At 42.9% G+C, this 26219-nt stretch overlaps 1 protein-coding gene across 1 annotated transcript; it reads right to left on the bottom strand.

Moving 5' to 3' along the window:
* Window positions 1–2929: 2929 nt before the first annotated feature.
* Window positions 2930–26219, bottom strand: LOC147448968 (E3 ubiquitin-protein ligase RZFP34-like). The gene is made up of 12 exons (XM_086521357.1): window positions 25788–26219; window positions 25434–25521; window positions 25054–25110; window positions 24936–24968; window positions 24734–24811; window positions 23345–23388; window positions 23189–23229; window positions 23023–23105; window positions 3789–3880; window positions 3627–3696; window positions 3505–3546; window positions 2930–3278 (listed from the first exon to the last, which is right to left on the bottom strand). The coding sequence occupies exons 1-12, from the start codon at window positions 25907–25909 to the stop codon at window positions 3147–3149; spliced, it is 882 nt and encodes a 293-aa protein (XP_086377483.1). The 5' UTR covers window positions 25910–26219; the 3' UTR covers window positions 2930–3146.

Genomic DNA, 26219 nt, shown 5'->3' with positions numbered 1-26219 from the left:
GAGGCTCAAGATTAACTCTCTTGCGAAAACGGCCTGTCTCTGTCTCTGTCGACTACACACACAGGCAAAAGGCCTCTGCTGCCTCTCGATCTCCTCCACCCCCCCCCCCCCCCCCCCCCCCCCCCCCCCCCCCCCCCCCCCCCCGGCTTGCTCAAATGCAAGCCTTAATGGCTCAAAAGCCCCCAGCTGCTCGTGTGTTGCCTCAAGCCTCGGTTCAATTGGCTGCCCCTATTGTCGTGATACCCGGGCTTGTTGGCAAGCTTACACACAGTGTGTGTGTGTGTGTGTGTGTGTGCGCGCGCGCGCGCGCCCCCCCCTCCCCCCCCCCCCCCTATGACACACCCCGATTCCCTGCTGTTGCTCAGTTTTCTTCGCTCTCGATTCTCTACTGGCCTTCCCTGTCCGATTCCCTGGTTGCCTTAATTGGCTCGATTTCCCCCATTTGTGCCCTCCTTTTGCTGCTCGGTTCTCTGGCTGCCCCAATGTCGAGTTGCTCGTAGGCTCACAGAGTGTGTATGGCCCTTTCTCAAGCTTCACTTTCCCCAAAGCTTATGTACATACACGAGCTCTCCCAAGCTTCCTGGCGAAGACGGCAGCTCCCCATTAATTGCTTGCTTTGCCCGACTTGACTGAGCTCTAAGCTTCCCTTCTCAGATATGCTGCATAGAGCTCTCCAATTCCTGCTGAGATTCTGTGTGAATCCTCAAGATCCCCTCCAAGCCAAGAGGGCTGCCATGTGGTTGGAGTATCACACGGGATGGTCACTCATGGACCATTCCCTAGTCCATAGGGTGTGATGGTGTACAAGCGTCTGAACAAGTGAAAATGTCAAAGACAATAAACAGACCACGGCTTTTACATAGCATCACTCTTGCATGAGCCAAGTTGTGATTATGGTGTTTGCAACATCCACATCTACGATTCAATTTAAGGCAATAGATTACAATGCCATATTATTGGTAAACCGTCCATGTGGGTGCGATCTAAAATATTATAGAATTCCTGCCTTTGACCATCCTTGGCTATATTGGATACAAAGAACTCCATAATGTACAAAGAAAATATCAAATATTCATCAATAAATGAACAATGGACAAAGTGTCCTCTCTTCAACCTTGGGGGGAAGTTAAAACGTATGGACGATGACAAGTTGAAAGATATTGAAAAGGCACTATTATGGCATTGCGTCACTTATACATGTCTCTACTTTAGCCTTGGTTTTCTATACATGTGAATACATGAGAAAGAGAAGAATAACTACAAACAGAAAGAAAAATTCACATGCTATGTATCGACAATTGTGATTGCACATTTCACCTCCTCTACTCTCAATCTTCCAAATCCTAGAATAGTTTTTTACAATTCATCTCCTCTGCACTCTTGACTTTGCCTGTTCCTTCAAACTACTAAATTATTTCCTTCCAAGCCTTTCATCGTGCACTTTTGAAGAATTCTTTGATAACAAGCTTGAGAGAGAGAGAGAGAGAGAGAGATATGAGGACTCAATTTTTTTCAACCTCAAGATTTACATTTAAAAACAAACAATGATATAAAAATTTCCACCTAAAACCATCACTTCCTTATCTCCAAGCCTAAACAAGGTGAGAATTCACTATGGCCTACATAAGGCTATTGAGAAGAGTTTCATTTTTAAAAAAAATTGCCAAACTCACAATTGTGAGTTTCATAATAAAGGCTTCTTTGTGAGAGGAAAGAATAGACACTTGAAAGTGACTAGTATTTGAAAACATGCCCTATCACAATAAAAGATTACATTTTTTGCAAAAAAAGTGTGACAACAATCAACTATTTAGTTTACAAAATAATGTTTGACACAATACTCAATGCCCCTCTTTAAAGAGAGATACACAAATGTCAACCCTCTCATAAGTGCTTAAAAGAAATAATTTCAGATGAAGTTTGTTATCATTAACTTACCATGTGACATTAATCTACAAGCTTTTTCCAATGGTCCAGACTTGCACCGAAAAATCCACCCTTTACTAAGGACCACTTATGTAATCCAAAAACACTTTCGTGGCATTTGCCACTTGACCCTACTCATATGTATACCAACAATCAAAGAAATGACGCATTTATGTAGAGGCCACCAAAAGGGACTTCGTGTGCAAGAGAAAACAAGGACCAACACATGTACCGTGGCGACTAAGAAAAGGGGATTGGCACTTTCTCGACGATGATAGGCTGTAGAAAGGACCCATGTATGGCCTCATGGATCTTCAATAAGACCATTGCACTAAGTGTCTAAGGGATTCTATACCAATCATTTAGTCTTCCATTCAAAGAGAACGGCAGCACTAGCATGTCGATGTGCCAAGTGCATTCATGGACAGAAAGCATACAACTAATGACCTAATGGCATTCTCATATGTATCGAATAAGGCAAAAAATCACAATGAGGATGAGCAAGAGTGTGAGACTTGGTACTTATTCTTTTACTCTAGAGATGAGAAAACAAACGTCAACTCTCTTTCGCTCAGTGCCCGTGCCCCCTCTACATATACATCAAGACCATGCTTAATCATTAAAGCCTCTTCCAAGAGATAGGAACAAAAAGAGTTTGACATCAATTAACTTTCCGTGTGGCACCAATCAACAAGCTTTATCCAACTATACACAATAGCTCCCAAGAGTTCAATGCTATACGCAGGTCTTATGAAGGTTAAAAATAATTGAAGTAAAACTGGTTCTACTGCGTCCGTGTCCTCCTAATGAACTCCATTTCAGAAGGCTCATCGATCAATATATATAGCCAGCAAAAATAAAATCAGTATATCACATCATAAACTTTAGAATATTCCTCTTTCAATATTAAGTGTGGATGTGCATGCAAGCCCTCTTTCAATGAGAGAGAGAGAGAGAGAGAGAGAGAGAGAGAGAGAGAGAGAGAGAGAGAGAGTCTTCTGTGTTAGTGTCAAGCAAACAAAATTTGCATTGGGTTCAAGAGGCGGGACTTAAAGGTGTTTTCCCCCATAATAATCATCAATAAAACAATGCATCCTTGCCTTTGACACTACTGGGCAGCAATCAAAACCTCACTTTTCGTGTAGATTGTTGGAAGTAGCAAAAGAATGATTGAATAAAATTGCTGTAAGGAAACAATGAGAAGGTCCTCCCATACTTAGTCAAAATCCGTTGGAGGATAAGGGACCATTGGTTTGGCGCGTATTGTACGACTTGCAGCTGGTGCACTTATGGCCAATCACATGGAAACTGACTTCACTAATTGCACCACAATCATTGCATAATATGCAAACCTGTTACAAAACATAACCTAAAACCATCAAAGCACATCTTTTGGAAAAACAAGAAGCAAGCTTCACCTGAAAATTAAAATTAAAAATAACATATCTGCCCAAGACAAATCTACCATAGAAATTATCATAAGAAATACAGCCAGGACATCAAAAAACAAATAGAACACAGACATCAATCTCACAATTCTGCAAGCATTGACTCAAGAATATGATTGAAGAAAGCTACCATCTTGTTTCGATAGGCTTCTGGCATTGGGGTAGCTGCTACCTACAGTCCATCACCATACAAATTAGTATAATAAAGTGGTGCCCATCCTGCGAGGCGCGCAAAGAGAGATGCATTTCTACCTCTCGATCAAGATGCCGCCATACATTAGACATGTCACGGACAGACTTTGAGCAAATGGGACAAGAATACCTGCATTCAAAGAGGCAAAAGCAAAGATGTCGCAAGTGATCACACAATAAAAACTATAGAAGAGAGCCAAATTACTAAATAAGGAAGCTTACTGAGAATGTGACTGCATCTCTTCAAAGCAGTGGACATGCATTGTATGCCCACACCGCATGACTGAGATAGGCTTTAAAGAATCAAAAAGGTACTGCAAGTGAAAAATTTGCAAGAAAAATGAGCCACCGTATTGAATGTCTTGACTAATAACACTTTCATAGGAAAAGCCTAGAAATTGTGTAGTGTATTCTCGTCAGTTATCTGAAATAAATCTACCTTTAATAAAGCCCTTCTGCTCTTGAAGGATGATGCTTTCTATGATGGGGCTTAGTCTTCTAGCTAGGGTCAAAGCAAAATTTTATAGATGGAAGTCAGATAGGTAATGGGTCTCCAGTTAGACAAATCCTCCTTGGACCCCCTTTTGTGAATGCCCTTAACCCCAGGCAGGAAGAGCTCCTTTTCTAGTAGCTTCTTGCCAGACCTTGAGTAAATAAAGAAACAATAGATCTAAAACTCATTTGGAATACCATTAGTACCAGGGGATTTACCAGCCTCTGAGCTCATTTTCAGAGATGGGAGAATCAAGAGCTTTGGCAAGATGAGGACAAAGTCTTTTCTCAATTGATTGTGTAATGCATGTTTATGTGGACATGCTTCTGCTACAATCTAGCATGAGTCTTAGATTAGGACCTAGCCTGGCACCTTTGTGAGCAGTGCATTTTATTAATAAGTGACTTTTCACTTACCCTTGTTGGGATGGCTACCCGACCCAAGCATTTATACCTATTTAACCAGCCCTTGGTGCACCCGTAGAAGCCAGAGGAGCAGTGAAAGTGCCTCTCAAGAACCAATCACTACCAAGCACCTGGGATGTCATCATCTCCAGCGTTTTCCAAGATCAGACATCAGCGTTTTCAGCCAGCAGCAGCGTTTTGCTTTTCCCTCGGCACCCCACAACAAATCCACCACGGCGAGGTTATGACTGCGACAGTCATAGCCTCGCCGCAGTTAAAATCCTCGTGGTGTCTACACCAGCGTTTTCAGTTTCAGCCCTCAGAACAGCCAGCGTTTTTCAGTTTTCAGCCATCATCATCCACGACGACGGACGATCAGCCCGTAACCTCGCCGCATTAGCAGATCCCCATCAGCATTCCTAGCGATTTCAGGTTTCAGCCACAAGCATCAAGAGCATTTTCAGATTTCAGCACATTAGCTTTGCCATCGTCACGACACAGAACCCATCAGTACCTCGTCATCATCGTCGTCGACACAGAACCCAACAATACCTCATCGTCGTCGTCGTCGTCATTGACACAAAACCCAACAGTGCCTCGTCGTCGTCATCGACACGGAACCCTTCAGTACCTCAACACCCCACAGTACCCCTCAGTACCCAGTAGTACCCAGCAACAATAGCATCACTACCAATACCCAGCATCAATAGCATCAGTACCCATTAGCATCAGCATCTCAGCATTTAGACATTGTATCAGCATTCAGCAAGAATAAAGAAAGTACTTGCTACGGCAACAGAGCAAGGGGGTCCTTGAGGGTTTGGGACCCGACATTCAGTGTCGTCTCTCTCTCTCTCTCTCTCTCTCTCTCTCTCTCTCTCTCTCTTTCACTTCAGTTCAGTTCAAGTCAATTCTTTCAAGTGAAGTAAAATGTCCCTTGTGTTTGTGCAGAGTACTAGCGAGCTAAATCCTTAAACACTTCCGCTGCACCTGACATGCAAATTGATAAAACTTCATCTGCATCTTTCTCTAGGGGTTGGACCTCCTACTATCCGTGGTCATGCCACGTCATCACTTTGTGACAAGTGAGATCATCCCCCATGAAAATCCAAGTCTTCTTGAGTGTTGGTCTTTTCTTCAAAAGCTCCTTTTTAGCCTCAAGGTAGGAAAGTGTATTATGAGCGCTCTTTTCTTGGAGTTACCTTGTCACGATTGTGACGTATTCTTTACCTTCTTTACGTGATTCTCTTACAGATACAAAGACGTACCAGATCAGAGACCCCTATTCTCGAAAGGATGCGTCTCTTCAACCAAGAGTTGCACCTGTTCGGCGAATAGCCATGCCTCTTAGGCGAATGGCTACACCTTTACGCCGAAGGGTTACAACTCTACAGCAGAGGGACACGACTATTGGCCTAGAGTCATGTCTATTGGCCTATGGTCATGTCTTTTCATCGTGTCTTTTCAGATTCTATATAAGAACCCTCTTGTAACAGATTCAATCAATCAAACACACATTCCTCTCTTGTGTCTTTGTCTCTAGTCCAGTTCAGTTTTCAGTTTTCATTTAAGTACAGTTATGACTAAACACACTTAGTAGTAGTGTTCTTCACACTGGCATCAGAGCAATTTTTTTCCCAGGCCTCTGGACTTGGCTTCTACCTCGCCGTTGCTCACCCTACCCGCGACACTCTACGTGTTGTATGGCAGCAGAAGAACGGTGGTACACACACGAATCTGAGTATGAGGTAACTTAAGTGTTTTATCCAATTCATACTTATACTATACTACACATACAGTGATGTGTGTGCGACATGTGTGTGTGCAACGTACCCGGCAACTTGCGAGTCCTTGTTCAAATTGGCCGCTCGCACCCTTTCGCATGAAAAGTCTTTCCAACAGACACACCCTTTGGGCACCAAGAGACACGACTCTCTCCAAGCGGTACTACTTTCGACCCCTTGCAACGTTTCACACATAGAATTCGCTGACTGGCTGTTTTTTACGTAATGCACACAAATTACGTGGCTGAAATTGCACTTTATCGCTGGCTGAGTTAATTATTTTCTATGCTGGTTAATAACATACGCTGGCTGCCCATTATTACAAGTGTCCGGCCGCCCCAAATTGGAGTGACCGGCCATAAGAGGTTTGATTAACTTACCATATTATACAGCATGGCTACATTATTTTCTATGCAACGAACCAGCAACACAGGGCAATTTTGCAACGCTGGCTTGCTTGCGCTCTTTTTTTCTGGACACACACTTTGCGTCGCGGGCTTTACTGCCTCATGGCCGATGACGCATATGATGTTCCCGTTCCGTTCCTGTCGTACGTAGACGGAGTGCCAGACGAAATTCTCCCAGAGAATCCCATTATGCCAGAACCTGCTCCTGCGCCCGTTCCCGAACCCATTCCAGTTCCGGAAATTCCCGCAGACATTCCATCGCCGGTTTACTCTCCTGCACCACCCAACCCGCTGGACCGTGAATATTTGGTACACATATGTCAGCGCCGCTTTGGCTTCCAGCGTTGGTCGATTTGGAAAGTGACCATTCAGTGTCAACAGGACGAGTTACAGCATTACGAGTTCATCCTTACTCGTTTTCCGCACTTGGCACACCATATCCCAGCTTGGTTCGTTGATAGTCTTTCGGAGATTCAGATTGCGCACACGTTGGTTCCTTTTCATTCGGAGGAAATTGGCCAGATTATACTCCTCTTACCCCAGAGCCCGACGAGCTCGAGGATCTCACAGAGGACGATCCGACGTTTGCAGAGTTCTTAGAGCCAGTTCACACACTGCCAACTTTGGCTACAGGGTGGAGTTTTTTAGCTTCGCCTCGATACGAACTCTGACTTCATCATGTCAGAGACAGACCCAGGACAGGGACAGATGGATGCTACTGCACTCTTGGCTGCTATCCAACAGCAATTCGCAGTCCAAGCGTCACGTCAAGAGCAATTTGAAACACTACTTCATTCCTTATCAGCAGAGGTCAAATCATTGAAGCAATCGACTTCTCCGCCAGATTCTAGTGCAGCTTCTTCCGTGAAGGGCGGAAATCATCCGATGCCAGATCAACCAGAACAAGCTAATAATCCTGAACTTCAATATCTTTTTGGCTTACTCACAGAATCTAATAAAAAGAAAGTAGACATTAAACCGCCAGAACCCTTTGATGGCCGCCGTAATAAGCGAGTCATTGACCAATGGCTGTTCAAAATGGACACGTATTTCAATAATCTTGAATTGCCGGATGACAAGAAAGTGGCCTTAGCTGCTAGTCTCCTTAAAGATAGCGCCTTCCTATGGTGGCACAATCGGGTAACCTTAGGCAAACACACATCGACGTGGGCAAAATTCAAGCGAGCGTTGTGTAAGGCTTTCGTGCCAGCTAGTGCCGATTTCCACGCACGCTCTGCTTTGCGTCACCTGTGCCAGACAGGCTCAATGGCTGCATATGTATCTCAGTTCCAAAGGTTTAACTTAGAGGTAATGACATTCAATCCCGAGGACAAATTACACTATTTTGTCAACGGATTGGAGCCCACTTTACGTGATGATGTACATAAGGCTAATCCCTCTACACTTGAAGAAGCCATCATTTATGTGGAAAGATTAGGAGACTATCGTAGAGAAAATTTTCCGTCTGGTAGAGTCGGTGATCGCCCATCTGGTCGCGGACCCCGTGCTCCTTTTCACAACCAGCAAGAAATCTCTTATTCAAGCAGACAACAAAATGGCCCTAATTCTATGCAGTCACAATCAACTGCTAGTTCTTCATCCAAGTCTAATGTTTGAAGTTCTAGAGCGCAGAACGGTAGACCTAATTTCCAAAATGATCGGTCTCTTTTCAATCGACATCGTCGAAGCCGTCAAACTTTTCGGCCAAATTCATATTCAGACAGACGTTCGTATGGCAATCAAGCTTCAACTTCTACCGCTCCTCCTCAGCAGTCTACTTCACAACAGTCCAAAGATGGATTGTGTACAATTTGTGGTGGACCACACAGATGGTACCAATGTGATAAGAGACCTCAACCGTCCAATTTGCGACGCAATGCTAATGCAGAGACACCTTTAATGTTACCTTCCACTTCTGAGCAATCTACACCACAGCAAGATAAAGGCAAGCGTGTGGTTAGTACAATTCGTGTTTCTAAGGTGGCTACATTTCTTATGAAAAATGCCAATAATGCTAAGCCCGTTCCGAACACCTTGTCTAACCAGGTTTTAAGTCTTCTTGGCTTCATACATGGTAAACCGATTAACATTTTGGTCAACAACGGTTGTTCTAATAACTTTGTGAGCACCAACATAGTGCATCGACTTAAATTGCCTACGGTTCAAAGTATTCAACCATATGATGTTGAATTAGCTGATGGTTCATTTTTGACATGTAACACAATTGTTCAGCACTTGCCATTTGATGTCCAAGATTATCAAGACAGCCTTTCTTTTGAAGTAATGCCATTATCAACTTATGATATGATTCTTGGCCAATGTTGGTTATACCAATATGATCCTCTTATCAGTTTTCGAGGACATACAATAACACTTTGCAAGGATGGTCAACTCATTACGATGAATGGCTTATTTCAAGTACAACCAGTAGCTGTTGTTTCTGCTTTACAAGTTAAGCGGATGGTACGAAAATCTGAGAATTTTACAGCACTCTTAATGATACGTAGCACAGATGATGCTTCATTGGATACAATTCAATCCACACCAAAACCCAATCCAGCAGCTTATCTTGAGCAACCATTCTTTAAACCATACTTGGACCTCTTTCCTGATGAATTGCCAAGCACTTTACCTCCTCGTAGACCAGTGGATCATCCTATTGATTTAATTCCTGGCAGTGCTCCGCCTACACGAGCTCCATATCGAGTCTCATATTCCGAATCTCAGGAAATTCAGCAACAACTCGCTGATTTGCTTGATAAAGGTCATATCCGTCCAAGTAAAAGTCCTTTTGGTGCTCCAGTTTTGTTAGTAAAGAAAAAAGATGGTTCTCAGCGCTTGTGCATAGATTACCGCGCGTTAAATAAGTTGACAATCAAAAATAAATTTCCTCTTCCAAGGATTGATGAACTTTTTGATCAACTTTTGGGTGCTAAGATATTTTCGAAGATTGACTTGAAGTTTGGATATCATCAAATCAGAATAAAAGCAGGTGATGAGTATAAAACTGCATTTAGAACAAAATATGGGCATTATGAATTTTTGGTAATTCCTTTTGGATTAACCAATGCTCCTGCATCGTTTATGACATTGATGAATGAGATTTTTTGTCCATATCTGGATAAATTCGTCATAATTTATTTGGATGACATTCTCGTTTTTAGCAAGAATATTGCAGAGCATAAAGAACATCTTCGATTGGTGTTTTTAATATTGCGGACTAATGTGCTTTATATCAACAAGAAAAAGAGCGAATTTTTCAAGGATCGGATCGACTATCTTGGCCATGTTATATCAGCTGATGGAATAGCAGTTGACCCTCAGAAAATCAAAGTTATTGTCGAGTGGCCTCTTCCAACAACAATATCTGATGTTCGCTCATTCTTGGGTTTGGCAAATTTCTACCATACCAAGGTTTACAAGTTTTCGGACATTGCTGCTTCTCTTTCAAAGTTGACGAAGTTTGAAAAGCTTACATGGTCCTCAGAAGCAGAAAAGTCTTTTAATGATCTTAAACAGGCTTTGACTACTACTCCAGTCATGGCCATTGCAGATCCTCTCAAACCATTTTTAGTAATGACAGATGCTTCAGATCGTGCTTCTGGTGGAGTATTAATGCAAAATGACAGAGTTATTGCCTTTGATAGTAAAAAGTTTACTGCTATACAGATACGTTACCCAGTCTATGACAAAGAGTTCCTCGCCATTATCCATGCCTATCGTACATGGAAACATTACCTTTTGGGAGCCGACTCTATTGTCAAAACGGATCATCAATCATTGCAGTATATTTTTACACAACCAGTTATGAATCCTCCTCAAGGTCGATGGGTGGAATTCTTGGCAAATTTCCACATGACTATTGAATATGTTCCAGGACTTCAGAATTCGGTAGCAGATGCACTCAGTCGAATGCCACAAGCTACAAACATGGCAATATCTACAGTTACTTTTGATATTCCTGATTGTTTCAAGAATGAATATTTGACAGATCGAGATTTTGCTAAAGTATTTCGAGTACTTCGCACAAATACTCCCACACAAGCACAAATGAATCTGGTTGTAGCATATACATTAGAAGATAATCTGTTATATTATGAAGACCGAATTTGCGTACCACACAATTTACGCATGAGGAAGATGATTATTCAAGAACATCATGAAGTTCCTTATACAGCTCATCCTGGAATCAATAAATCGTATAAATTATTGGCAGCTGTTTTTTTTGGCCTCAAATGAAGCAAGACGTAGTGAACTTTGTTAAAGCTTGTCACTCCGGCCAAACTATGAAGGCCTCAAGACAGTTACCACAAGGATTATTACAACCTTTACCAATTCCAAATGAACGATGGGAAAGCATTAGTATGGATTTCATTACAACGTTGCCTAAATCATCAAAAGGCAATACTCAGATATTGGTGATTGTAGATCGATTTTCAAAGATGGCACATTTCATACCTTGCAGAACTACTGCTTCAGCACCAGATATTGCTTCGTTATTTGTGCAACATATATTTCGAATCCATGGACTGCCAAAATCAATAATTTCAAATCGAGATCCCAAGTTCAAAGGACATTTTTGGACTTCCTTATTCAAGTCATTGGGAACGAATCTTTTATTCAGTTCAGCTTATCACCCACAGACTGATGGACAAACTGAACGAGTGAATCAAATATTGGAGGAAATGTTGCGACATTACATACAAACCCGCCTAAATTCTTGGGAAGAATATTTGCCTTTGGTGGAGTTTGCTTACAATAATTCTTTTCATTTAGCGATTGGAATGACTCCTTTCCAAGTAGCATTTGGACATACACCATTGATTCCCACAAACTTTGTGATACAACATAAAGTTGCTTTAGCGGATCAGTTGGTAAATGAAATGCAAGATATCCTTCTTCAGATCAAGGACAGATTGGCACATGTTCGACAGACTTATCAAAAGCAAGCAAATAAACACCGTCGCCATACAGAATTTCAAGAAGGAGATTTGGTGTTACTATATGTTGCCTCGCATCGATACAAAACAGTAAAATCTGTTTTTCCCAAGTTACGGCCTAAGTATTATGGTCCTCTCAAAATTTTGAAGAAGTATTCTACAGTTAGTTACAGAATCGAACTTCCAATAGCATGGGGAAAGATTCATCCAACATTTCACATTTCTTGGTTAAAGAAATATATTCCAAGAATTCAGTTATTCCAGATGTCTCATCCTATGTTCCAGAAATTGAGGAAGAACACTTGATTTTAGTCCCAGAACTTATTCTTGATGTTCGACAAAAGGAGACAAGAAGGAAAATTATTACCGAGTTTCTAGTCAAGTGGATGGACCTTGAAGAGTCAGACTCTACTTCGCAAACAGATGAAGAAATGCAACAATACCCTAACCTTTTACAAGAATTTTTTGATAAACGCATGAAAATTATTTAATAACGGGGTTTTATTTTAAATGGGAGGAAATGTCACGATTGTGATGTATTCTTTACCTTCTTTACGTGATTCTCTTACAGATACAAAGACGTACCAGATCAGAGACCCCTATTCTCAAAAGGATGCGTCTCTTCGACCAAGAATTGCACCTGTTCGGCAAATAGCCATGCCTCTTCAGCGAATGGCTACACCTTTACACCGAAGGGTTACAACTCTACAACAGAGGGACACGACTATTGGCCTATGGTCATGTCTTTTCATCGTGTCTTTTCAGATTCTATATAAGAACCCTCTTGTAACAGATTCAATCAATCAAACACACATTCCTCTCTTGTGTCTTTGTCTCTAGTCTAGTTCAGTTTTCAGTTTTCATTTAAGTACAGTTATGACTAAACACACTTAGTAGTAGTATTCTTCACATACCTTTCCCATCATTCCCTTTCTTTCCCATTGTCCAAGCCCCTATGTGTGGAGGCTCGAAGAGGCTCATTCAAGAGTTCATTAATGTCTTCTTCCACATTATCAATGTCCTTGAGGCCTATGACACATATGGAGATCTTTCTCTTTTGCGTCTCCTCCAAGGTCAAGTTGGATGGGGGTGTGGTAGTAGACATTCCATCTTTTCCTTTCTTTGCGAGCTCGATCCACTTCTCCATTTTGTCAATCTTCTTTTGCATTTTGAAGAGGATGTCGGCCCATGAGGAGGCTTCCTCCGTTTTCTATTTCTCCCCTTCCTGGAGTGTCTTCATTTTCTCCTTAATATTACTCAACTCCTCTGTCAATGAGGAGTACGTTTCCCCATCCTTCTCCCACTTGCTTTTATATTCTACAAGTTCACCTTTGAGACCTTCATTCACAACATCCTTTTCACTACCACTCATCAACTTTTGCACTTTGGATTTCCATGCTACAAAAGTGGTAGTTGTCTCATCTAACTGCTTTTGCAACAGTCTCTCGGTAACCATCACCTCAGCTTTCATAGCGATTGGCATTTCCTCTTTGAGTGTATTATGAAGTTCTGTTATGTAGGCTTGCATGGCAGCAGATACTTCTCTTTTCAAGTCACTCCTCATAAGGTTTAGCACAACCTAATCATCACCTACACCTTCTCATATATGTGCTCATCTTTGGTCTTGGATACCTTCACTGCCCTCAACGAGCTGGCTGATGGTAAGATTTCCCTCAGCCTTTGTTGTTGGAAAGTCTGCTTCGCCTTTTATGGAGTCTTGAAAAGGTCACCTTCTCCATGCTCTATTAAATTGTCCATTCAAAAAGAGAAGCTTGCCCCCGGCTTGAGAAGCTCACCCCTTGCTTGAGGCTGCCCCTCTATTTGAACTGTTAAGTTTCAGCCCTATTCGATGGTGGCTCCAGTATTTCCTAGGAGCAGATCAAGGAGTGAGGGCTGTTTTGTGGTTGTACCCGGCCATTCCTGAGGTAGACATACTTTCTTGACGGTGCATTCCACGGTATTGCCCACCCGATAGGCTAGCATGAGGCGGGACCCCTATTCCTAGGTTTTTCTTGGGTCACACTCTCTAGTTTTTTGCAATTTTTACTATAAAATGAGGGTAGTCTGCAACTTATGTGACTTTACACATTCTATTAGGGGTCATGTCAGATCCTATTTTATGCAATCGTGGGATATCGACTGGGTAGGACATATTTATTATTTTTTCCCACCCTATATATGTAGGGCCCATGTATAGCATTTGGTCATATCAGTTATAGCAAAGGTTGCCAACATTTTGGGTCACACTCTCTCTCTATCATTCTCTCTCTAGTGCTCCTGTGTGTGTCAGACCTCCTCTAGCATTTCTCTCTTGTTTTGCCAGCGATCTCCTCTCTCTAGTGCTTCCCTTCCCCTCCTTGTTGATACCCTCTGTCGCAGGTTACACTGCAAATCCACTACCCATGTCTGTCGATGGGCGATACATAATAGGAGCTCGATTTTGAGGAGATCTATTGCAATAGATCCAAGTTCCATTGGCTGTCAGGTCTCAAGAGGAGGTTTGCTAGCGGTTGCAAACGAGATCACCACACGACTCTCCTTTTTCGTTGCACCTTTGACATGGCATCAAAGCCACGGTGTGCTCTCAAGTCGGATTGGTGATCTGTGCAAGCCTTTGGTGCTGATATTTCGTGATGAGAAGAGATGGTTTGCTGTTTTCACTCATCTTGGGACTGATTTTAGCTATAGTGGTCGGTTTCAAGGTTTCGCTTCATCCACCTCAACCTAGCCTCGTCACATGCCCAAGTTCTCTCAACAATGGAGAGGAGTGATTCTAATGTTAACTCAGTTCATGACAGAGAAGTACAACAAGAGGACATTCGTGATGGAGTACCCGTCAAAAAGAAGGGGAGATTAGTCCGAGTTCTACTCCGGTGCAGGTGATCAACCAATCAAGATACCTACCCTTCTTACCTTTCCCACAGATTGGCAATTGAATGGCGACAACTATGCCACTTGGAAAGCGGCCATGATGGCAGTCTTCCACTCTTACAAGCTTGGAGGCTGTGTTTCGAGCAACTTTCGAAAGCCAAGGGATCCTCAGGAGAAAAGCTATGGGAGCGTGTCAATGCCCGAATCCAATCCTTTATCATCCTCAATAGCACACCATTTGTCATCTGTCACATCCAATTGATGAAGGATACAAAGCAGATTTGGGATCAGCTTTCATCTTTATATGCTCGAGTTTCTTCGATGAAGCAGGTAGCTTTGGAAGTGCAATTAAGGACCCTTGACGCCAAACAATCATCCATGAGGGATCATATCAACAAGATGCAAGAATTCCCACGCACAATACTTCATACGGGCCCAATTACCTCCTCGGTATTCCAATTTGTGTTCTTCGCTTATTACAAGTGACACGTTTATTACAAGTGACACGTTGAATACTATTTCTTGGGATGAGATTGTTCCAATGGTGTCCGACCAAGAGAAGCCATTCAATGCAAGGAAGACGTCAAGCTCCAAAGCCTTGGTCGATTCTTCCAACAACAAGAAGCAGCAGAAGGGTATAAAGAAAAGCAACAACAATCCAAAGAAGAGCAATGCTAATGCCTTGAAGGCAGATCGGTATTACAATCATTGTGGGAAAAACGGCCATTATTGGCAGAAGAGTCCAAAGCATGTTGGAGATGCTTCGACTTGTACCGCGGCGGTACAATTAACCTTTATTCATTTGGAGATACTTCTTTCACAGGATTATCGGACGTTGAGACGGATTTTGCGGTTCGAGATGGTCGTGATTGGATTCCTGATAGTGCTGATAGTGATGCTTCACGGCACATGACACCTTCTAAGACTCTTTTGCCCTACATGCGGCAGCACTATGGTACTATTTTCATTGGTGACAAATCTGAAATTCTTGTTCACAGTGAGGGTTCCATGGAGTATGGCCGAGGGGGTATGCATACCTCCAAGGTATTTTATGCTCCAAAGCTAGGGTTTCATCTTATGTCTATGCAAGAGGTGTGGAAGCTAGGCATGGAGATGATTTTTGCAAAGGTGCGTGTCTATTCGGGATCGAGACTCCAGCAAGGAGGTTGGAGGGCACAGTGGAGAATGGTGTCTACAACCTCCATGCTCTTTCTTTAGTAACTAGCACTCCCACAAGTGATCTATGGCATTACAGGTTTGGTCATTTCAACATTGATGCTCTTCGTCGAGCCTTTCGTGAACGGATGATTGAAGGCTTACCAGATGTTGGGAGTAACAATGGGAAATGCATCACTTGCATTTGTGGGAGGCTATTCAGAAGCACTCTACCTACTGAGCTACTCTGGTTTTAAAGTTGGTTCACACCGACCTTTGTGGACCTATGCAAACGACTCCTTTGGGCAGAGCTCTTTACATTATGTTGTTGGTGGATGAGTTCAGCCCCTTTACGTGGGTATATTTTCTACAACAGAAGTCAGAGGCATTTGGCATGCACTTGTAAAGAAAGGGAGGGGCAATGAAGTGTTAAAGACAATTTGATCGGACAAAGGTGGGGAATTTTGTTAAAATTATGGCATCTCGAGTGAACTGCCCAATGTGATCCCAATATTTATTCTCACTTTTAGATATTTATTTTACTTATTTGTCAAAGTCTAGGTAGGGCAATTTACTTAGATGGGTATATATGCAACCCATTGCCCCCATTGTACAAGTATCAGTTTATACATTGAGAGCTTTGAGTATCAGTTTATACATTGCCAACCTCTCTCTCTCTCTCTCTCTCTCTCTCTCTCTCTCTCTCTCTCTCTCTCTCTCTCTCTCTCTCTCTCTCTCTCTCTCTCTCTCTCTCTCTCTCTCTCTCTCTCTCTCTCTCTCTCTCTCTCTTCAACTTTGACATGGTATCAGAGCCTTGGTAGAGAAAGGCGTCTCGTGAAGAAGACCCACAAAGAACCTCTCTCCTTAACCGGTGGCACCCTCCACCCCTTCTCTACACCTAGCGTTTTGCCAACACATTAGCCTATCGGCGTTTCTTCCCATTGCTCTAGCATTTTGAAATGCTACTGGATTTGAGGACGTTTTTTTTTCGGCGTTGCAGTCTTGCTGTGAGAGCTGCTCCTGCAAGCGACGACGTTTTAAAACGTCATCACTGCGAGCGTCAGATGATGGCAATACATGCCAAGTACCCCTTCCCAACGCCGGCCTTTTGAAACGCACTTGGGCTTTGCTTGGCGATGGTGGCCTCCGACAACATTTTGAATCGTTGTTCCTTGCCTCCCTCAATGGCGACGATCCCCCCTTCTTGACAGTAGCAGCGTCGTCCCCCCTTTCCCCTCCTAAGCCCAACGTTTTAAAACGTTGTAGCCAGATGAAGAGGCAAGCACCTTGAGAAGAAGAGAGGGAAAGTCGAATTCAACGCCTGCCAGGAATCCGCCCGACTTCTTGCTTAGGGGAGCCCACATTGAACCCACTACCTCCCAAATCCTCACCAAGTTAAGGTGTTTGAGCTAAGCCTCCCTCAATGGCGACGATCCCCCCTTCTTGACAGTCGCAGCGTCGTCCCCCCTTTCCCCTCCTAAGCTCAACGTTTTAAAACGTTGTAGCCAGGTGAAGAGGCGAGCACCTTGAGAAGAAGAGAGGGAAAGTCGAATTCACCGCATGCCAGGAATCCGCCCGACTTCCTTGCTTAGGGGAGCCCACATTGGACCCACTACCTCCCAAATCCTCACCAAGTTAAGGTGTTTGAGCTAAGCCAAGGGACCCAATGGGCTCCACATGAGTAAAAACTCCAAAAAGAAGATATTTTTGCTCGGTTTTGCAAGGCTTCTCTCACAAAACACACACACACCCCTATTTTAAGCCAAATATTAGGAGTTTAATTAGTGGGGCTAAAGATGTTCGATCGGAGAGCTTGGAGGCTCTTCGGAGAGCTTGTAAGGAGTACTTCGAGATGAGGTGAATAGTGCTAGATAATTGCGAAGATGGAAAAACTAATTGAAGGTGTGAAATATGCAGAAAACGACACTAATCAAATGAAAAGGAGCTCTTAATCAAAACTCGACCTAGCTATGGAAGGTAGTGGCTCAATGGACTTTCACCATGAACTTGCCCACACATAGCTTAGTCGTGAATTGATTAGAGTAGGGAAACTTAATAGATCTTGCTAATGATAATTAAGAAACAATAATTACACTAACACGCAAATGCATAGTAATAAACCTAGCTAGCATAACCTAATGCTCTGATACCAATTGTTAGGAATGGGATCGTGCTAGCTAGGGTGGATAAAAGAGAAACATAGTGCAAGTGTGTGAGTGTGTGTGTAAGCAAGATTATCACTCAAGTGAATTAGGTTCCAAGATAGAATTAGCTTGGACTCATAAACACAATCTTGAGTATTGACTTAGCTTAGCACAAGCTCACCATAGACAAGCATGTAGTGCAGAATAGAGTTGTGTTTATTCATTCATGAAATGAGCTTTAAGTAGCTCTACAGCCTTGCTCCACAGCATGTGGGATAATTCCAATCTTCTCTCCTTGACTCACACTTTAGGACAAAGCTCACACTTTACAATGACGTATCAAAAATTGTGTGTCGATTGGGATGCTTGCACTACGAAGGGCAATGTCGGCCATTGCGGAATCTCTTACAAAGGAAATTTCTCCAACCATTCAGACTTTGAAGACTGCCAACGATATGTGGTTCAAGTTCATTTGGAATGTTTGATCTGGATTCTACGATGCAAGCAATCACCCTTCTTGGACAGTTATTTGCCATCTAGTTTCCACGAGAAAGTTCCATGCAATCATTTCTTATGAAGGCTAAAGTTATTCATGATCAACTATCGACTATGAAAAGTGCACTGATAAATACTCAATTAGCTGGTTTGGTTCTCACGAAGTTGCCTGAGACGTATGAAACGGTGTTTAGGATACTTCGGCTACAAATCGTTGAGGAAAAGCTGGAATTTGATGATCTCAACCCTCTTCTCATTGAGGAGGAAACCGTGTTGACAACTCAGGGCAAAATTCAGATTTGTGACAAGGTGTGGAGGCACTTGCTGCTTCGAATTCCAGAAAGAAGACCAAAAGCCGTTGTTACAATTGTGGAAAGCGTGGTCATTTGTCTAAAGATAGCAGATCCAAAGGCAAAGACACAGGTTCTACAAATGACAAAGGCAAAGGCAAGCATCATGAGGAAAGCAATGACAGTGACTCGGGGAAGGACAACAAAGAGACTGCTTGTGTAGTGAGGACTACACTGGCAAGGATCTCGCCTTCTAGTCACATGGAGCCGTTGCTACGACTAGCGTCAGCCAGAGAGAGGCTTGTGAGCGGCAGAGAGGGGAAGTAGTGCTTCTTATAATTAATTTGGACCCTTTTGTTGGAGTTCAAGTTATCGGTGTTTGAACCCATGGGTCGGAGTTCAAGGCATATGCATCTGGTAACAAACCAATCAAACCTATCTAAGACACTATGGATAAGTGCACCAATCTATTGTTGTTGGCCAGATTATAAACAAGATGTGTTTCAAAGTTCATTATCTTGGAGTATTTTGGACGTGATGTGTTCACAGTTCACGAATGGGGATCCTTGGACGTAGTGTGGTCTATAGTTCAATTTTCTAGAAGGCAACCGATGCTCAAGATGGCATCTTCTAAGGTACAAAGTTGAGGGTAGCAAATCCGAGGTGTATCCACTGGAAATGATCCTCTGCTTGGGTGTCCATGGTAGCTACTTCATCGACTTGGTCTCACCATTTATGTCCTCAAGGAGAAGCTTGCAAATATTCGATCGCCCTCAGTGAATGGAGTTGTGGAGGGGAAGAATAGGGCAGTGGTTGAGATGGAACAAACTATGCTTGAGCATCGAGATTTGCCGAAGTCTTTGTTGGCGTAGGCAATTGCAACAGCAGATCACACAATAATCCGACCTCTTCAATTCCAAGAAAGGCTTCATTTGAGGCTTACTTTGGTAGAAAGCTCATTTTCGAATATTTGGAAGCGATGCATGCGCCCATGTACTCAAGAAGCGCAGGGGGAAGTTTGACCCTAAGTCCAACAAAATGCTCTTTGTCGGCTACAATAGTCTTTCTGAGGGATATCAACTCTATGTGTAACAAACTGCTGACGTGTCAAAGCCTATAGAATGGAGCCAACTTACAAATGACGTGGCTGCCCCCCAAAGCAGAAACCCTAACCCTAATTTCTGCCAAAACCCTAATTGCTGAAACCCTAATTCTGGAAACCCTAACCCTAAGGGCAGCAGGCAAATGTCCAAAATTTGCACTGACATGATGACATGGCAGGCTGTACGGATTTCCCTGATTTACGCTGGCAGCTTTTTGGGCTTTGCTTTTGGACCAGATGCTTTTAAGTTTGAAGGCTTTTCATTGTAATTGCTTTTTAGGCCAAGGGCCTTTAAATATGAGGTTAGGGCTCATTCTCTGGCATGCTTCTTGGAGAAGATGCACAGTCTGGAGTACCGGCTTGTACTGTGTTGATGCAATATAAAGAAATACCGAAAGGGGCGCCAAGGTTTGGGGCCAATACTCTCTGGGGTGGAATTCTGCCACTCCGTGTCGCGTGTGCTCTCTCTCTCTATTTCAGTTCAGTTGTTATTTAAGTGCTAAAAGTCTGTTCAATCTGTTCTTTTATATTGGCACGTGGTACCCGTCTTGTGAAACTATGATACAATGATGAAGGACATTGTATTGAGTCACAATGTGGTCTTCGACTAGCATATTGCTTCAAAGAGAGCTTCCGCACTTCTTCAACGACAACCCTAGATTTGTTGATACTTGGAGATCTCGATGACAATGTTCCTCTCGAGGTCGATGAACCCTCTTCTCCAATTCCTATCCCTCAGGCTCCGGAAGAAAATGCACCGATTCCAGATGATGCAGATGGCAGTAGTTCTCACCATAATGTAGAGATAGAGCCAGATGTACCAGTAGCTCTCCCTTCCGGGGGCAAGTCAGACAAGCTACCGAAGTGGCTATTGGAGACTTTGTGAGATGTAGCTACTTCAAATTTTCCACCAGATTGGCATGATACCAACGCAATGCTCTCAATGACTTCAGATTGCTGAGACAGATGGGACTTTATTACAAGTGAACTATGCTTTGATGTCAACAGTGATCGAGGACAGAGAGTTGAGGAGGCACTTTCACGACCAAAGCCGAAGTTGGCCATGCAAAAAGAGCTTGATTCCATCAAGAGGAACAGCACTTGGTAGCTGGTTCCACGGCCTGCCAAGTGGAAGGTGATTGGTATCAAATGGGTCTAGAAGACCAAGTATAAATCTGATGGTTCTTTGGATAAGGACAAGGCAAGAGTCGTTGCCAAGGGCTTCTCCTAGAGACATGGTGTGGACTGCGACGAGGCCTTTGCACCGAGTGGGAGGATGGCAACCATTTAGACACTTTTTGCCCTTGCTACCCTTTTTCGGTGGCCCATTTATCAAATGGATGTCATCTCGGCTTTTCTCAACGGTGACTTAGAGGAGGAGGTGTATGTGGAGCAACCTCCAAGGTTCTTGGATCCAGGTTTCAGTGACATGGTTTGCAGGTTGTGGATGGAAGGCTCTCTGTGGCATGAAACAAGCCTCTTGAGCCTAGTACCAAAAGATAAGACTCTTTCTTCCTACAGCACTCCTTTTGTCGTCTTTTGCAGACCCAAATTTGAATATTTAAAACTGGTGACTCTAGTTATCCTCTATGTGGACAATCTTGTGATTACAAGCACCAATGTTGAGCATATCCACAGTACTATGGAGACCTTGGCTAAGAAGTTTGAGATGATTGAACTAGGCTTACTTCACTACTTTCTTGGATTCAAGATATGGCAAACAGAGTGGACAATCCCTCTCTCTCTCAACAATGCTATGTCCAAGAGTTATTCGAAGTCAAACCTATCTCATCTCCTATGGATCCCAACCAGAAGTTGTCACAATATGATCCCTTAGCTATAGCAAATGCTACAAAGTATCGAAAGCTGGTCAATTCTCTAATCTGTGCTTTCCAATGTTCAATTTTGCGCTCAAGTGACCTTCATTGGCCATAGTCTTAACAACCACTCTACAAAATCTACCCAAACCACTATCAATATGAGCACGATGTATACATAGCTCCGTGCAAACTTCATCCCCATATGATAGGTCGCATGTTTTGCTTGATACACCTGCTTGTACAGCTAATAAATATGTTGATAGTGCTCTGGCTTCACTATTTTGAAGGGCATCTTTCTGTTCTACACTGTAAGCTAGCTAAAAACTTTCAACCAAGCTGAAACAGACGATCTACTTCTGTGAGCCTTCTCACATCCTTTCCTTCATTGGAGATGCGATACTCCCTGTGGAAGTCTTCCTTCATCCGGCAAAAGCCTTAGCCGCTCATCCAAGTCCTTCGGATGAGCAAACCGTGTGATTGGAGCAATTCGCTTCTTGGACATCTTCCTAGGGGACATGTCCACGTGAGACGTCTTCTCATGCTTTGAAACTGGTGGAACATCTACAGAGAATGCCGTAGCCTTCTGCCCTCGGGCTCTGTCGAGTTGTAGACGCCATCGCTGCCAGTGGCAAGCAAACACAAGATACACAAGAACAGACAAACAGCGCGATACAAAGAATATGGCAACGGACCAAACTAAGCTTGGCAAGCAAAAACAAATAACAAAGCCAATGGGAAGAAGAGAGAGAGTGGGGTCCTGTAGAATCACTCCATGCAAAAAGGGATACTGCAATGCAATCATCAATGATGACGGACATTCAATTTCCAATTGTCAAAACCCCTTTCCAACTGGTAAAAACCGGGCTCCCAAAGCATGTCTTTGTAAAAGTCGAAGGATGCACAAAGATGTTCCTCAAAATCCTCCAACCTCTACCTTTCATGTCTTATTACTTGTTCTTACTCTCATTTGCAAAGCAATTTGTATGAAAATATTTAATGCGCAAACATTTTAGATCACAAAGAGATGCACAAGAACACTGAAAATGAGTGGATAACTATCCAATCAAAAAACATGACCAATCAAAAACATATCTCATTTCTTGTCACAAAGGCACCCATCACTTGTTGCTAAGTCATAACAGATGTAAGAAGCTAGATGGCCTCTCTTGAGCCCAAGCACGGATAATAGTCAAGTCAACCAAAACTTTATGGCAACCTGGGTTACCGATGGCCTCTCTTGAGCCCAAGCACGGATGATAGTCAACTCAACCAAATCTTTATGGTAACCTGGGCAACCATTGCACCTTCTTGTCCCTTTTGGGCATAACTGACAACAAGCCTATTCAAGGAGTTGGCCAACTGGCCAAGCCATGGCTGTCAGTTTGTATGACAATGGCCTAGAGCATCCAAAAGACAGATGCCTCTATAGAAATAATGACAAAGAAAAAAAACTGCTGCAAAGAAAGAGCTAAATGAAACAACCGCCACCCCTTTTGTTGTATTCTAAGAGACATCGCGCCAATGTTACATACACCAAAAGGTGAGTACTACCTCATAACAAACTGGACAGTTCTGCTCCATTGATTTCTCCACACAAATGTGCTTGTTCTGTAGAGCCACTGCATAGCAGCATCCTAGAACACAAATATATGCATCAGAGTGAGTGGTACAGATAAGAAAAGATTGAAAGCTAGCTAAGTTTCGTACAGAATCCTACCACATTTATCGCAGTGAAAAAAGTTCTCTTTACCACCAACCCTAATCAGCATACAGTACACTTGAGATCAATGCATGCAAAAAAGAGACTACAAACATAACTATATAAGAAACAGTGAGCCACACTTTACTACAATGTAATAATGAAACTTCTTACCTGCAAATGCCACATGCATCACAGTGGAATTGCTCCTTTGTTACCTGCAACGTTGCCACAAAAAAGACTTTGTCCATTATTTATTCTTACAAAACGAAGAAAGAAACTATTCTTCATGCATTTGAAAAAGGTGGGCAATATGTAAACAACTATACACGTCACAAGAAATAAGCTAGGTATATTCCATCATTCTTCCATAACAAAAGAACATCGCAATAAGGAAACAAGTTACAACTGCCATTTGGCAGTCAAATCCTGTTCCCAAGCAACAGTCATTTTATCCTCCATGTTCAAGATGACAAACATATTCAAGCCATAGACAGGAGCCAGATCTACGTTTTCCAATACTGCTCAATTTGCTTTGCTCTTGATCTCAGACAACGCATTTTGCACCCAAGTTTTACCACCCAAGTGGGGTTGTTTTGGACTATGCTCTCATGCAGTACTTTGTTGGACTTGTGGGGGTTCTTCATCTTTCTTAGAGGAGCCCTGACTGTGGAAATCTCACCTGAAGACTTTTCTTTCAGTGTCTTTACCGGCTATCCAGAGTTTGCACTTGTTTGCCGTGGAGACTTTCGTGGCCTCGCACCACAGGACTTTCAGGGGGACTAAAAAAGCAGCAGTAGCACCATCTCTTTTGATCCCAAAAACACAGGTGCAAGGGGACTGCCCTAGGGATAAAAACACAACCATCCTTTGCAAGATTACCTAGCACAGACACATGCACTTCTCTTCATGAATGGTACAAGGGCTACTTGTCATGTAGAAAACACAACCGCTAGACATTGTCACCACTTTGAAAAACACAAATGTCTCTCTTTCTTCCCAGCTGAACAACCCAGATCTAAAGGAATGTTTGTGAAGAACTCAAACAAAAAAGATTCTAGCCCCTCAACCAACCAAGGGGGCCTCTCTGCAAACAAAAGGTAGCCGCAAGTCACCCTAGTACTGGCTGACAATCAATCAGCCTTCCTCGAGTCACAAACATACCCAAGGCCTAGCAAAATTCACGTCTAGGCTACAACCAGTTGCATCTTTAAGACTGGATTTAAGTGCTGCCAGTCACGCAGCTATTGATATCCATAAGCATGATTTCAAATGCAATATCGAAATCATAAAACATGACTTGGCCAAACCCATTGAAATCTACTCCTACAATATGTATTGGTTACAATGGTGGTGAGATGCCTGCAGCTGTTGTACTAAAAGTTGGGCGAGATAAACCATTATTCTTTCACAAGATTAAACACCTATATCTTCATATAGGTTTTGGTACCCACAGACAGACACATGCACTTACTTGGAGACATGCAACACCGACAACAAAAAATCTCCATGATCATCAAAAGCCTGAAAAATCTTTAGCTAATGGAAACCAAGCCATCTTACATCGTCATCAAAAAACTTGCATTTGCTGCAATAATATTTTCCCATACAAACTCCACAATTCTGACACGTCTGCTGCACCTGGAGATAACAGGGTGAGACAACTCTTCAGACTGTATGGTCTTGGTTTTGGCAGCTTACTAGCGTGCTTTGAACAAGGAGGCACAAATATTCAACTAGAGCTTTGAAGTAGAATTTCACTTACATCTTGCTCGGTCTCACAGATCGAACAAATGACCTACCATATATGTAGAAAATAAAACCAGGATTATTATACAATCATTGGTTCCAGTAATAATCTGTCAAAAATGAATAATGCTAACCTTCTCAACATCTTGTCGAACAATGACATGGTGCTTCGAGATGTCTGTCTCCATGGCCTGGAACATGAAAGAATTCTCAATGAGATGCTAAAAATGCATGCATGTGCCATGACCACCTCAAATTCTACAAAAATGCAGGCATCTCAAATGCCACTAATGTGCAGGGACACTGTTTGGTAAAATCATAAAGCAAGTGGTTTCTGAATCATGTTTTGTGACCAAGTCACAACCAAAGCCTTGCTTGTGAATGTGAACTAAACTCATTAGAAAATGTATATATATATAAACAGCAGCAGCCATTTCAAAAATTCAAAATCCGAAAAAACAGACACTAGAGGAGCAAATCCTGAAGCATAAAATTACAGAAAAATGAGATCCACCTTTGCGTCATTGTGGCAGTGGCGACAGTCAAAAACATCATTGCAACACGGTGCTCGGATCTTGCACCTCCTTCGATAATGCTGGCATCTAAGCACAAACAGGAGGTTGAATGAGCAATCCTCCATGATGTTGCAAAAGAAGTAGCATACATAGCAAGAGGAAATACTCTGATTTGTGTGGTAAAAGCACTCACTCACGTTACAACACATTACATAACTCGATGAGGTAGCACATTACCAAAGACAGAAAGTAAAGTACTAATGTCTACGCGCTTGCCTGTGGATGTAGACATATATGCAGTTATGCACCACCATACATACAGGAGAAGAAAAAGAGGGGGAGGAACACCTTACCCGTACTGAGAAGTTCCTTTCTCCATGTCAACAATGGAAACGTTGGTATTACGCTCCTCTGCATTCGGTTTGAGGAGGCATGCTAAACCAAGTAAAGAGGCAGCCTCCATTCTCCAACGCATGTAACACAACGTTAACGGGAGTGAGTGTGTGTGCGTGTGAGTGTGCGAGCACGCGGGCGCGGCGCACGCACAAACACGCACACACAGATGAGTGGAGAAAGCAAACGAAACAGTAGTACGGAAACCGGATGTGACAAAATTTGCCACGAGCAGGAGATTGAGACAGTGCGCGGCCCTGCGAATCACGTAAAAGAGAGACAGAAGAGAGATTTCACGTCAGCGCCATATCCAGCAACCTGCGCAGGACTTGGCGGGGATCGATAGTCGGGAGACGAATTCAATGGCGCTGGGCCACCAATCGGATTTCACA

This window comes from Adiantum capillus-veneris, chromosome 10 (assembly GCF_014529385.1).
Source record: "Adiantum capillus-veneris isolate H3 chromosome 10, ASM1452938v2, whole genome shotgun sequence".
NCBI lineage: Eukaryota > Viridiplantae > Streptophyta > Polypodiopsida > Polypodiales > Pteridaceae > Adiantum > Adiantum capillus-veneris.
The sequence above is the reverse complement of the archived record's forward strand: the minus strand, read 5'-3'. Positions and strand labels throughout refer to the sequence as shown.